We start from the raw sequence: 14,819 nt of genomic DNA on the forward strand, positions 1-14,819 counted from the left end.
TGTCAAACTTTTATCCACAAGAGGAAATTAAAGATTTGTTTAGAAGAGAGCGGGAGAGAGGTGAAAGGTGGGTGTCTTGCGTGGCTTTTCCCCTCTGCTTTGCTACAACTACACACACACACACACACACACACACACACACACACACACACACACACACACACACACACACACACACACACACACACATACACACATACACTCATGCATGGTCTTAGGGCAGGAGCAGGAAGTTTTTAACTAGTGGTTTAATTAGAACACATCTATTTCCTGCTGCCCTTTATTTCTTCCAAGTCTAATTGCTGACAGGTGTTCACCAATTCTCTCCCTTAGCTCAGCCGTTTCTACCTTTGCTACTTTTCCTCACTTAACTCAGTTTTATTCTGCATTAATTTCCTTTTTAAAAGAAAAAAAAAATCAACAACAAAAGATCCAATATTGTTGTCATTATTATGCTAAAAATCACAGTCTGCCCGTTGAGAGCTATAAAATGATTAAATAATTGCCTGCCTGTCATACTAAAGCTTTGTTGCAAGAAAACACACACTGTAAATCTGTTTGCACATTGGATTTACAGTGTGTTTGTCTCTGCATCAGCAGGTGCATGTGTGCTCCTGAAACAGTCGAGTCTGTAGCTTCGGACGGGACGTTGATTCATTCATGTGTGCTCATCTAATCTCATCTTTGTCCCTCAAACTTTCTCTGTGTCCTCTCCTTCATGCTTTTCTGTGTGTCCTGTGTTGTAAGCATGTGTCTAATTTTCTCCACTCTTGTAAGGCAGCGCAGTAAATCCCTCACTTGTTTATTTTTCTCCCTTTTTATTGATATTAGCACAGGAACCTCCAGACTGATTTGTCGCTAAAAGATGGACTTGCTTGTTTCCCTTTGTGTGGAAATCTTTAGCTCTGCCTTTCTCCTCTCCCCCAGCCCTTGTGTGACTGACAGGCCTTATTGGGCTATAACAGGCGTAACTCCGTCCTTTGTCTGAGGACAGTTCTCACACAGATTCGGAGCCATGTGCATTCTTTGCCCACCACACTATTTGGTGTGCACTGGGACCGAAAGAATCGCACCCTGTCCCGCTCCTCCTCCTCTACTCCTCCTCCTGTCCCCTCCCCTCATCCCTTTCTCCGCTTCCCCTCTGTGAAATGAACACTTCAGCAGGCCGGAAACATTTAATCTGGCCCCCTTTTGAAGAAAATTAATTGAAACTTGTCCCACTATAGCCTCCTTTCTCTAGCTCCATCTCTCCCTCCTTCTCTTTTCATGATTGGGTGGCGAAATTGTCAGAGGGCTTGTTTGTAGCGTGGCTTTGAATGGCAAGAAGAGGTGTTATTTCTTATTTTTTTCTCTTTCCTTTACTTTTTTTCAATGCATCAGTGAATAACATCTTTAAAGGGTCTGAGATTTGAGCCACTGACAGCTAATGGTTGCTGTATGCGCTGGTGGAACAATGAAGCAGCTCTATAGTAGCTCTTATGCAGTGTAAATCAGGCCCTCAAAGCGTATAATAGCTGAAGAGGAGAATACAGCAGAAGGACAGAAACATGTAATCAGAGAGTCGAGGAGGCTCTTTAGCCAGCGGTGCTGCATTCAGCTGTCATTTGTTTTCCTCCAGCAGAATCCAAACAGCCTGCTTGACTCGCCACAGCCTTGTTAGGGTTTGCGTGGCACGGTGTCATGGTGGTAATCTCTGTGTGTAATATCAGCTAGGTTTCCCCCACGACGGGCCATATCTATCTAGTTTCCTCTGTCACAGAAATAGGTTTATCTAGACCCTCTTTTCACACTCCCTCTCGGACCCCCACCCCACCCCTTCCTGTGTTTACGAAGGAGGGGGGGATATTATGCTAAGCCCCCAGCGTTAGTTTTTATGTTGCCATAGCAGCCTTGCTCCCACAGGGTTGTGACCTCAGATGATTACAGTACAAAGCCTATTGGGTCTTGAAAACCTCTTTGAAGATGAAAAGTCTTTGATGGTTTGTATTTATGCAAATCTCTCAGATATGATTTATCCAACTGAGATTGAATGGAGAGATGATTAAAATTGCCCCTATTTTTGAAAATCCTTCAATGGAGGCCCACTCTTTCAGTTTTCAGAACAAGAGTGGCGAGTGTGAGCATGGGGTTGTTTTGCTCTTCATTTAGAGAAATAGCAGTGCTGTACCTGAGGTTATTTATATCTGTCTTTTTCCCGGTGTGTCCAAGAGGGAGCGAGAAAAAGGAGAGGAAGGGGGGACATGGAGTTAGACATTTCTACTCTGAGCTTTTGCGCCCTCTCCTTTTTTTTTTTTTGACTGGCTTTGAAAGGAAATATCTGACGGAGGGGGCTTTTGTGTGTTTCCAGATGATAGATTTTGGAATTTGGGCTACCCCACTGGCAGTCCAGGGCTAGCTGTGAACTGGTCTGTTGGAAAAATTGAAATGCTTTGGTCTTCAAAGAATTAAACTTGGTTTTAAAGCCCTACTTAGGTGAGCTTGCATATTAGCAGGAGTCGTGCAGAATAAAGGCCTCAGCAAAGTGTCACATCACACTCTGATTGTTGCTCCAGTCTCCCTGTTCCCTGCCATGGAGGGGGGACGCAAAACAGAATAATGTAGGAGTAAAACACACTCAAAGACATCCCAAATCTTGTTTCTTCTCCCCTTTTTCGGTATTTTGTTTCTTCTTTGGTCTAGCAGTGTGTATGCATGTGCTTGTGCGTGCGTGCATGTGTGCATTTACATGTGTGCACACTCTCTCGGGGGAGCACATGCTGTAGTTGTGCGGAGCCTGTGAAAGAAGGTAGAGCAGAAGACTTCAGACGAAGGGGGAACCCTGGTGATAATGTAAAATATTTCATTTCACCCCGCTTTTGTTGCTGCTCTCCTGTGCTCGCTCTCTCCGCTATTTGAACCCTCATAGATGTGTTTCTGAGTAAGGACTGAAATGGGAACAGTGCAGGTAATAAAGGTGTCAAGATTCATATCAAAAGTGAATTTTTGCTCGTAAAGATTTCTTTTATTTCTCCTGTCTGTCTCTTACCCCACAGTGGATTTTCAACAATGTGTCATATCATTTATGTATGTTTCCTGCTGAACATTTGTTTCTTCCAGTTTTAAATTCACTCTGACTCAATAGTTCAGCATCTCAGTATGAGTTCCTGTATTTCTCATTCATATCACTAATAATGCATTGATAAGCCAACTGAGGTTGGCAGCTGCACTTTACCACACATTCGTCAAAGGAACAGACTTGACTTAAACCAAAATACAGTCCACCAATACATTTATTCCTTGAATATCTATGCATATTGCGCGCAATATCACTAATGGATTCCAGCTGAAAAGTATTTTTTATAACCACAAATGCTGAGGACAGTATACAACAAAACCCCTAATGAATGTGACTGTACAAAGTAGTGAGAACAAATTAATTTATTGTGATTGTTTGTGATTTGTTTTCTATTCGCAGAAACAGTGGGTGTTGTTAATGAGTCGTGCATGAGATTGTCCCTGTGTGCTTAGTTTGTTGACAGGTTTCAGCACCACTTGAAAGGACGGGCACTGACAGAACCCATTCGCCTGGTCACCTTTGTGGAAACCGCTGTGGGTCTGCTCAATTTTAAGGTAAATTACAAACAAAACCCCCCAAAACTGCCTGCGTAAGACATTTTGCTGTTTGTCCATTGTTCACTTTAGATTAAAGACTGCGTCAGCGAGCGGAGCGCTCCACGTGTCCAAAATGAAAGGGTTTCAAAGCATTCGGACAGTCTCTCAAAATGAGCCTTTTTTTGTTTCTTCCTCTCTGTCTGTCGGTGTGAGTCTCTCTTTCCCTCTCCAGACACGCTGACATTTTTTAATTAGAACTGTTTTAATATCATCACAGTGAAAAAGTTCTTAATGATTTTTTGGCAAGCATCAAAGCGGCTCCTGTTAAAGTGCAGCACGACCTTCAGCTACATGGGGAAAAGGGCATGGTTTTGGGCATTTGGGGAGAAACAATCTGTCCTCCCTTCTTTTGATTTGTCTCTTAGTTCTCCACTTTAATTCTGTGACTGTGTTTGTGGTTGCCTGTGTGTACTAGTGTGTGTTTTGATGGCGGGGGGTGCCTCTGTGTGCTTTCTTGAGTACACCCTGTATCTTTGCCCAGACTGAACCCCAGGTTACAAGCACACACACAAAAAATCACTGTGGCACAGCTAGTGGTGAAATTAATTTGGAGGCCAACAAAAACCAGGAGACACATTCTTATTGTTTCACATTCCACATTTGTTTTCCTCATTCAATAATGATTGTGGCCAATGGTTTCATCTTAGCAAAGGGGCCTGTTATAGTTTGACATTATTATATTACAATACATGTAATCATACTTCAATGCCATCTTAAAAAAAAGAAAAAAAACTGCAAAATCATTATTATTCTCATTTACAGACATAAAATAACTTTTGTATGCATAACTGGTGAATGTGGTCTTGATAAAAAATAGCTATTCAAGAAGTGTAAATACAATACAGTCGGTAGTTACCAAAAGTAATTTTGTAATCAGGAATAGTAATTTAAATCAGGAAATATGACCAATTACCCATTTATCAGTCGGTCGATCACATCCATATGTGCTCAAATTATTTTTCAGAACATAAAATTAAATAAAACAATGCTTTGGCTGATTTAGAAATGGTGTTAGCTATTTTTTTAAAATTTATTCTGTATTTAAATGGTCACCAATTTAATGATATCGCGCATACAGTACTGATTTTATTAAGCTAGTAATTTCATATTATTTTTTCTTTATTTTACTCCTTTTTCATTCCTAGAATTGTTTGACAATGTAATATATCTTATGTATAATATATAATAAAGTAAAATAGTCTTTAATAAAGTTATTTGCTTTAGAAAGCAGCCTTTCTGCATAGTCATATTAGTGCAAAATCACTGCATATTCAGCATAAGAAAGATCTATTTTCACTCTCGCTTAAAAAAAAAAAAAAAAATCACTATATCAGCCGCCATATCTGTAATCTTTGAATTTTTATCCCCTGTAAAGTCAAAAATCCCTTATCAGTTGGGCTGTACTTGACAGTGCTGAGGAGAAACTTGCCCTTGAACAGGAACCGTTAAAATGATACTTCAAAAATGATATCGTGTTGATACCCACAACTACTCAGTTAAGAGAGTTGGGCCAGCCAAGAGTGAAGAAGCATCCCTGGTACTCCTTTCTGTGTTGGTTTTACTTCAATAAATGTACAGTATGTGCCTGCAGATGGGGCACTACATAATAAATGTGTGTATGGAAAGTAAGCTGGAATAAAAGTAGGGTTTTTTAGGATTTTTGATGTGCAAACTCATCAAAAAGCATTTGTACGAGCATGTCCAACATTTCTCTCCCTGTTTACACCTGTGTCACTTTCCTCAGCCTGTGTTTCTATATTTTTTTGCAGGCCGTGTGTGAGGAAGTCCGTCGACTTGCTCCCAAAGCGGGTCTCCACCATGACGGCGTGGTATTCGGCTCTGATGACTTCTGTGCCAGCATAGGTATCTATCCCACCTTCTGCTGAACTTTCTCTATATATTTGGTCTCAAATGTGCCGTTCTCTTCTTTTTCTTTGTTCATGGCAGAGAAACATTGCATTGTAAAGTCTGCCTAAAAGCATATCATACAGGTCAATCCTACTTTTCCTGTTTTGATTGAATGATTAAAGAACTGAAGGAGAAGTGGTTATGAATCAACAAAACAGCAGAATTTTTTATTGAAATAAAGAGATGATTTGTGGATGTGGGCTATGTGAGTCATTTTCAAAGGTAATGAATGAGAAGGCGGATGCATTTCCTCTACCAAGTCCATTATTTTGTACATTAGGGCTCCTTAGACTGAATGATTACATTTAGCCCATGGCCACTTACCACAAGTAAAATGGGAGGCTGTGCTTAAGTCATAATTTCTTTTGAAAAGTTGGTTTGTATTCAGTTTAACCCGTGGTTAGCTCTGTTTTAAAGCACTTATGAAATTAAGAACTTCAGTTGAACTTTAGTTGCCTGTTAAGTAACGAAATGCAAATAACTGTCCTGAAACTGATATGTCCTGGTGTATTTATTTAATGGACAAAGGGCAGCCACATGGAAAGAAGTTTATCATTTTAGAACCACTACAAGGCACTTTCATTCTGATTTAATTTTGGCTGCTCCTGTGGACAAAAGCAGCAGTGTTGTTATAAAGATTTTGATCTGCAATCAAGTGAAAGAAATACACTGGGTTTTTTTTAAATACTATTTTTTAAACACAGCTGTTTGCAGAATGCATAGTGATGAGGTAATGTATCTTTTTGTGCCGGTAAGATTAATAACTGTAACATGATGATAGTGAAACAAAGTAAACTTTTAGCCACCAAAGTAAATTCATATATTTGTTAAATGACAGATTTACTTGTGTTTTTGCCCGTGCTCTATATTTAAATGGGTTTTAAGTGATGGTTGAGTGTGTAATTTGATAAGAAAAACTCACAAAAGAAGAGGAAGATATTGACATACTGTAATTTGTGTAACTGCTGTCCTGGTTTCAGTGTCTGACTTTTTAGTTGATCTGTTCGTCACCCTTGCCCAACCTCCTCTGCACCTTGTTTCCTTGCTCATACACCTGAGATCTTATCTGACATTTGCCTGTACGATATAAGTGTAAACCCCATATTTTGTTCTGTAGGTGCCACTCGTACTAAAGATGCCAGGGAACTCCTCTACGCAAGGCAGAAGGTGGTAGTGACCACCAAAGCATTTGGGCTGCAGGCCATCGACCTGGTCTACATCGACTACAAGGACGTGGAGGGGCTGAGGCGGCAGGCCAGAGAGGGCGCTCTCATGGGATTCACAGGTAAGGTTTCTGCTTTCTGGGTCTTAAATCTGCCCATGGTTCCCTTCAAGTTCTCACCTCACATGTCTGACCACCCCAGTTACCTTCTGTGGTTGCTTTGCAGTCGTTGCTCTTTATGTATATCCCATTACTTACCCCCCTGTGGCACAATAACGGACTTCCCTCCACTTCCTGTTGTAAACTGCATTCGGACAATCCAACATTTCATTTTCACTCCTTCTGCCCTCTCATGATCTGTCATGCTCTTCCTGCATTTTAAGCGAAAATAGGATGTATGAGTGAGTAAAATGTGGAAGGATGCAGAACATCTGGCTTTTCATTCAACATATTTATATTTGTATTGTTCACTGTAATGAGGGTCTCTACTCAGAATGACTACTGTCGCTGGCTGCTTGTAGTTTTCTTTTTTTAGCACTTCATGTGCTGCTGAAGGGAATTGTGAACAATGCTGCACTTCTTAAATGGTTTTCTGACATTTCTGTTGTGCACACCATGAATGGTTTGTGTGTGTGTGTGTGTGTGTGTGTGTGTGGTGTGTGTGTGTGTACACAGGTGCGTACCTGTTCATGTGCAAATGTGGGAGTTAAGGTAGTGGTAGTGACTACTTTAACAGCGCTCTGTGTGTGTCTGTAGCCAGGCAACGATTTCAGAATGAGCGTGTGCGTTTGTGTGTGTCTGCTGTGTGTGTGTGTGTGTGTGTGTGCCCCGCAGACTGCATGTAACAGACCACAGAAGGCAGGACAGCCTGTTCCAAAGTGGATATTCTAGTAATTCTTCCCTCGCTGCAGCAGATACATTTATTGTGGTATTTTCGTCATTTGAAGACTGATTATTTCAAAATCTGACATACCTCCCACTGTGGTCTGGGCCCACATAAACAGTGAGCAGAGAAAAAAAGGATTGACTCTCATAAAATAAGGTTTTTATTTACTCTGTTGTCATTGTTTTTCATTGAATATAAGAACAGTGGATATGATAAAAAGGATATCTTCAGCAATTAGTCAGCTTTCACACTGGAGACAAATGGGGAAAAAAAAGAACTTGACACTTTTTTTTTGACTCTGCAAAATGGTGAATCCCTGAGCACGCTCTCCATGTTGCACTGCCCTCAAGACATGTTACCTGCTGCACTTCACATCATCAAATCATCTGCTCTAACACGGCAACTTATTTTCCAGATGACCTCATTTGCCACCTCTATACTCTGGTGTTGTGGGTTTTCCTGAGCATGTATGTGTGCCTACATTTCTGTGTGTTTGTATCAGATTTATTCAGCTATAGACGTGCAGAATTCTCCCTGTCTAGATGATTTACATTTATTCACTTAACAATTTAACATTTATCCTTTTGCAGTTTTGCAATGACGCATTTACATTCTGCTGCACTGTGATTAGTTCTACATTATGCTCACGGGTTCCTTTAATGTCTGCATTTATTACACATAAAATCTGTTTATAATTCTTTGCATTCGTTCGAATCGAAATGATTCTTTTGAGAAGAAAAAAATGAACGCTGGAGGTTTTAATATGAGGTAAAAGATATAAAAGCTAATGATGGCAGCAGCAGGTCGATTAAATAAATGGTCAGATTTGATATGAAATAAAATGTTCAAAGCACTGGATTAGTGGCCTTCAAGCCATGGGCACTCTGTATAATCTTAGTTAGTAGCTATTACTGGCCCGAGTGTGCTTAAGCAATAATACGGTGCAGCCAAAAGCCTCTACCTGTGCAGTAATTGACCTTGGCAGTACCTAAGCCGCATACAGCACCCATTAGCACAGAACACACTGGTGAAACAAAAACACCCGGTGCTTCTGACTGGTAAACAGGACAGGTAGGGCAAAAGTTTGCAAAACCTTGACAAGTATCAAATCCGCATAAGTAATTGTGCGGCATCTTTACCTTGTTTGATGTGCTGTAAAACTACATGTTGCTGCTAAAACTCAAAAGATCCTTCTAAAAGTGTGTTTGTCTCCCAGAAATAAAAACCAGCTCCATCAAATACTCTGCTTTCGGGGACTGCATTTCACTTCCATCCCCGGGACCCTGCCCATCATTCGCCTGAGAGCACTTTGCTAAATAGCAATCCTCCAATGAGATGCCAGCACCACATGGCAAGCTGGGATTGGCTGGAGGGCATGAATGATGCATTTTAGGAGAACCAATGGGTTGTAACTGAGGGCACCTGAGTCACCCTGTCTGTTTCTTCACTCCGTCATTCTCCTGTTGTCCTACACAGACACGTGCGCACACATACGCACGCACACACACACACACACACACACACACACACACACACACACACACACACACACACAAAGAGACACCCGCTTATTTTAGCCTGCCAATTTCAGTGTGGAAACATGCTCCTGTCTTCAGCCCAGAAGTAAAACAGGTGGCAGAGGAGGGAATACAGACTCCCCTTGCCTCAATCCTTGTAGAAAGCAACATTCACACACTCACGCACACTGGTTGTTGTGTCAAAACAGATTTACAATATTGGTTTGAGATCCAAAATACTATTAGAAAATAATAAATATTTGGTTATTATCAGACAAGGTGATTCACAGGCACGTGAAAATAAACATACACAAGATTACACACACATGCACTCCTGCACTTCATACAGCGCGGCCCTGGGGAGTCCTCAGGCTGTTAGTCCAACAGAAAATGTGCAGTTAGTCTCCCTGTTTCACACAAACAAACACATGCATTCATGAATCATCGCAATGACACACTAACAAGTGCCAAATGTCGTATTTTCTTGCATGCACATTTCCCTTAAAGGTATCTATTAATCATAAGCTGCAAGTCAATGAATTATCTCCTCATTAGTAGCCTTAAACTACAGTGTGTTGATTGTGTAACTGCCGTGTGTGTTTTTCTGAGGTTAACTGGGGTGAACGGAGCAGGATGAAGGGAGTGGGTTCTCTCCTCCCCATTCCTCTCCTGTCCTCTCCTCTCCTCTCCTCTCCTCCTCTCTCCTGGGCAACAAATTTTTTCGCCCGTGCAGCCCGCCTGCTTGGCCACCTTGAAGGATTTGTTGTCGGCGACAGAGCTAAGCCCTAAAGTGTCGAGTTCCTGCTGGCTGCCGCTGAGCCGTCGTTCTCACCAGACGCTTCATAACCTTAACTTATCACTACAAGTTTGATCTGCAAATGTACATGGGATTATGTCTGTGGCGTTAGCCCACATTTAACTGAGAGGGAATGGGAGCAGGAGGGTGGGGGGATTGTGTCAGACACAGCCTTAACTCTATGTTAGGCTCCTGATTTGGATATAAGATGTGGAAGGTATGCAACCACTGACAATTGGAATTTATATCAATTGTACAGAAGCAAAAGGAAACTTTAATCATAAAAAAGACAAGGTTTTCTTCAGATTTCCTTCTTCAATAACTGAATATTTTTCAGTGAAAATGTGCGTGCAAATGTGTTTAATATCTAGTATAGAACCTCATCTACATCTACAGGTATTGTCTTATTTTGTGCGGTTTTCTTGGCCAGTTTTTAATAATTCACTTGTGTGTAAGTCTACTTTGGATCTGTAAGGCTGCTCTATCGTGAGTATTCTGTTCTGTCATATAATGAAGTCAAACTAAGCGTTCAGCAGATTTCTGTTTGACAGCAGGGCAGCAAGCAGACGGAAGATACTTGATATCCTTCATGTTTCTCAGCGTCTTTGGTCCTGTGCTGGCTTTCTAACTCACCTCAGTGCCACAGGACATACTGACACATAAACACACATACAATTTAGTCTTCAGTGTTTCCTGTTTCTACTGCCTCTCTGTTGTGGTTCCTCTCTCACAGGAACGGTGCCAGCTGCAATCTCTACCAATTCTCAGACTTTTTATTTTTTTCTATCCATGCAGCTGTTGTTGTCAACAGTTTTCATAACAAAAAGATCATTTTTGCTATAATCAGGGAGGGTAATTTGTACAAACTGTTACTGTGCCAACAAGTAAAAACATTGTTGGTGTTTTTTTAGCGCAATGGATCTTGTATTTAATTTTATTTGAAGGCACAGCCAGCCTGCTGTTATCATTAGCATATTTCACTTTCTCTGTGGGTGTGGGTGTGTGCTTTTATGCAGGTAAGCAGGTTATCCACCCAGGGCAGATCCAGGCTGTGCAGGAAGAGTTCTCCCCCAGTCCAGAGAGGGTTCAGTGGGCCAAAGAGCTCATTGCTGCGTTTGACCAGCACCAGAAGGAGGGAAAGGTAATGTTAACGTCGTCTGACAGAACTAAAGTCCCATTATTTTACATTTCTTTCGAGTTATTGTTTTGGTCTAAAATTTCAAACCATAAATGCTCACTATTGGGACAATTCAGAAATTCATCCAGCAAGTTTGTAGTTAAAATGACTTATATGTCAGTATGAAAAACTTGACAGATTTAATATAAGCTGGTGTTTCATTGACAAAGTCACTCACAAAAAGATTTACAGCAAAATTATTTTGCCATAATTGTTTCTTGTCTCTTGGTGTCCCAAACCACCCTGACCCTTAATTAGAAAGTAAAAGAAGGTATTCAACTAAATGTTTTATGTTGAGGTGTAAGGTAACAGCTGCTAAAATAAACAGTGACAATATAAATGAATTGCTGTGGATATAAAAGTATTCTGTAAATTGCATTTCATATTAACTGTTTAGATGTGATGCTAAAGGCTTTCAGTCGGGAAATTATTGCTTTAGGTACCTTTTTAAAAGTGCTTGAATTTTAATCTTAAAAAGCTGCACGAGCCCTGAGACTGAACAGATATCTTTAAAAAATGCATGCTTCCATTCTTTTCTTAATATTTGTCCTGCTTGTTCACTAAATATTTCTACTAATTTGACTTCACTTTAACATTATTTTTTCATATCAGTTGACAGATATGCTGACTTAACAAACCATTCCTTTAAAAAAAAAGATTTTTTGTTTAACATAAAACTTTCTTAAATGTAAAATGTGTCTCCAGCATGACACAATATGTGACTGTTGAGTTGAGTCTTTCTGTGCTCTGAGACTCGCCCGGATCTTTTTGTGTCCCCTCTCACACACCTCTGTAGTTCCAGAGAATACATACTGTACACCCCTGGGTGACTCTGAGACGACATAGGAAGACGGGGTGGGGGTTGGGCCAATTAAGTGTACAATATTATTGTTCCTAATTTAGTGCATGGTTGGATCCTGTGTGTTGAGCTCTGTGGGCTATCTGCTGAGGTAATACACAATCTGCCCACACCTCTCTCCCTGCCAGGGCTGCTCCTACTAAGCATCGCCCGAGGGATTCATATCCTACCCATCCCTCTGCTGCCTTGTGTGTGTGTGTTTCTGCCTGTGTGTGTCTGGGTTTGAGCAGCGAGCAGGGTCAGTCCCTTTGTCTCACAACACGACAGGTGCTTGTTTTTCATAATTCTCACCTCCAGCTATTGACTACATTTTTCTGACTTCTTTGAGTTTTTTTGTCGTAGCATTTAACACCATGCATATCCATTTTTTCTTCTTCTGTATGGTTTTCTTGGCAGTTTTGTAATGCTTCACTTAACTGTGTGTGCCTGCTTTCACTCTACTTAGTGCATTTTCTTCCTCAACTTTCTGCTTTGCTTGAATTAATGAGGTTTTTTTGTACAAATTCTGATTAAAAACTGCCTTGAAAGTTGGCAAACCACACTTTCTTCTACATCTCCCTGGCATGCTATGTTTTTTGTACAGTAATCGGCTTCCTGCATCTAAACACCATCCTTTTTTGAGGAAAAATGCATTTTACTGTATATGTCTGGTCTAATGTTTCTCCTTCTGCTCTGTTTTAAACCTGTTCAGGGTGCGTTTACCTTCCGCGGCAGCATGATCGACATGCCCTCAGTGAAGCAGGCACAGAACATCATATCGCTTGCCGTCGTGGTGTCGGAGAAATAACACAGGTGATGGGAACAAACTGGAGAAACTGCACAACTCCACCCTGACAGGAGGAAAGGACAATGGAACTGTTGCAAGTTTCATAGCACTTCAGAAACTTATGGACTATGTTGCCTGGCATCAGTAAATGCTGTTAACTGTGGTTTTAATTTAAGTTTTTTTTTAAAAGTTTGATTAAATGATTGTGATTGTGGTGGTTCTGTTTTGTTTAGGATGTTTTAAACAATCTAAAATCTGCATATAGCGAGCAGCAGCAGCACATTTCTGCCTCTTAAACCGGAGTCTTGCCGATCACTGCCCTGTGTGGGCACTTTCTTGGCACACTCTCCAGTGTGTGCGCCATCATGCCATTCTCCAGCGTGTGTGCCCCTGCCTCCCATCTCTCCTAGGTCATGATGAATGCTCTCCCATCTCCACGGTCCATGCAGCTGGGCGAAAGGGTAAACAAACACAACAAGCCACTGTTGTGGATCTATTCATTAGGCCCCCAGTCTTCCAGTCAGGCCTCAGCCCCCTGCCCAGGGCCTGACTCACAAACATCAAAGTCTTGCAGGCTTGGAAAAAAAACCTCACAGATGGAAGTGCGTAAACTCACGATTTAGCTTTTTTGTGTCAGTCTCCTTAGTAAAGACATGCAGCTCGCCCTGTGGCAGCTGCGGGCCTGTGGTCTTGATGGAGAAGGCGTGTGGCGTCAGACACACCATGACCTGTGCGGAAAATAAACACTGCATACATGCACACGCTGCGGCAGTATTCCTAACATGATCTCTCATTTAACACAAAGAGTTAAACTGTGATTTTTTAGCTGTTTTTGTCCACCTGTTTTTTATCAGCATGCTGAAAAGCTACTTGTGAAATGAACTTCGGAACAAGTTCAGTAAAGTCGTTTGTTGTGCCGTCACAAATAAAAGTACAATGGGGCTCTGTGGAGCGCTTGTGCATGTCTGACTTCCAGAAACAGTGAAGTGGGTGTGATGTTAGAGTGAGACAGATTAGTGGCCATGTTGCTCCAGCAGACCAGGACCGAGGCTTTGTCTCTCTGACTGTGGATGGGAGGATAATTGGGGGGGTGTTGAATGGTTAATAGTGCCATTGGTGACCATGGTAATGAAAAGCACCATACCTCCCCTACCCCACCTCATCCACTCATCTCTCTCTCTCTCTTTCTCTCTCTCTCTCCCTCTATCTCTCCCTCTCTCTCTCCAGTACTGTATGATCTATTGTGTCTGGGGCAGGACTGTGGTCTGTGCCAGGCCAGGCCAGACAAAAAGATCGAAACCACTCCTGCGCCCAGCCAAAGACCCGAACAGTAAGCTGTCTCTTTGGCATTTGGCCACATATTTCTCCCACCCCTGGCTCACTTTTTCTGTCGGGAATTCACATTCAGCTTGTTTGTTTGTTTTCACACAATCTACCATTATACCCAGACGTTGGTGGACAAAACTGCTATTAGTTTGATCAAATAAATCCACAAACATTATTAGGGTGGAGCCATTTTGCGAGGTGAGCCATATCTCGAACTTTATCGGCTGAAATTGTATGAAATTTAGAGGAGATTTGGCAGTTACAGAATTTGTAGAGTGTGAGTATCCTGTATAGTTGCTGAAATCATTATTTTAAGGTTGTCATTAAAAGGGGTTATGCACATTTTATCCAACTTTATAACACTTTACTGTGACTTTTTAAACACTCATTATTTATAATTTGTTGCAGCCAAGATTTGTTGCAATCTGATCTGAAATGTATGCAGAAAAATTTGCTGAATTCTATTGTATGAACAAGTTATAATGCAGTCAAATTTGCTGTTTAATTGTTGAAACAATTAAATATGAATAAAATGCTGAACTTGACAAGTCCACCTTATTAATTGTTTGGTTTGATGTTTGAAACTAAATCATCACAATGTGTTAAAATGAAGATGTCATTGCGTTAATGATGAATTAAAACATTTTAAGATTTAAATTAGAAAGTTTTGCTCAAAAAAAAAATAAAGTTGACTGTCCAGGACAGTAGAGCTGCACAATGGGCTGCAGAAAGTCATTCTATGACAAATGTGCAGCACTCTGAGGTGAAAAG

At 41.1% G+C, this 14,819-nt stretch overlaps 1 protein-coding gene across 2 annotated transcripts in view; it reads left to right on the plus strand.

Moving 5' to 3' along the window:
• Window positions 1-14,588, plus strand: part of clybl (citrate lyase beta like) — a 59,054-nt gene extending 44,466 nt beyond the window's left edge. Inside the window, exons 4-8 of one of the 2 annotated variants that reach the window (XM_059343518.1) lie at window positions 3,508-3,609; window positions 5,421-5,514; window positions 6,677-6,844; window positions 10,937-11,061; window positions 12,648-14,588. In XM_059343518.1, coding sequence (XP_059199501.1) covers window positions 3,508-3,609; window positions 5,421-5,514; window positions 6,677-6,844; window positions 10,937-11,061; window positions 12,648-12,743 — 585 coding nt within the window. In that variant the 3' untranslated portion in view covers window positions 12,744-14,588. Of the gene's footprint in view, window positions 1-3,507; window positions 3,610-5,420; window positions 5,515-6,676; window positions 6,845-10,936; window positions 12,102-12,647 lie in introns of those variants that run through there. The other variant, XM_059343517.1, reaches the window with a different exon arrangement.
• The last annotated feature ends 231 nt before the right edge of the window (window positions 14,589-14,819 follow it).

Source organism: Centropristis striata, chromosome 10 (genome assembly GCF_030273125.1).
Source record: "Centropristis striata isolate RG_2023a ecotype Rhode Island chromosome 10, C.striata_1.0, whole genome shotgun sequence".
NCBI classification, from domain to species: domain Eukaryota; kingdom Metazoa; phylum Chordata; class Actinopteri; order Perciformes; family Serranidae; genus Centropristis; species Centropristis striata.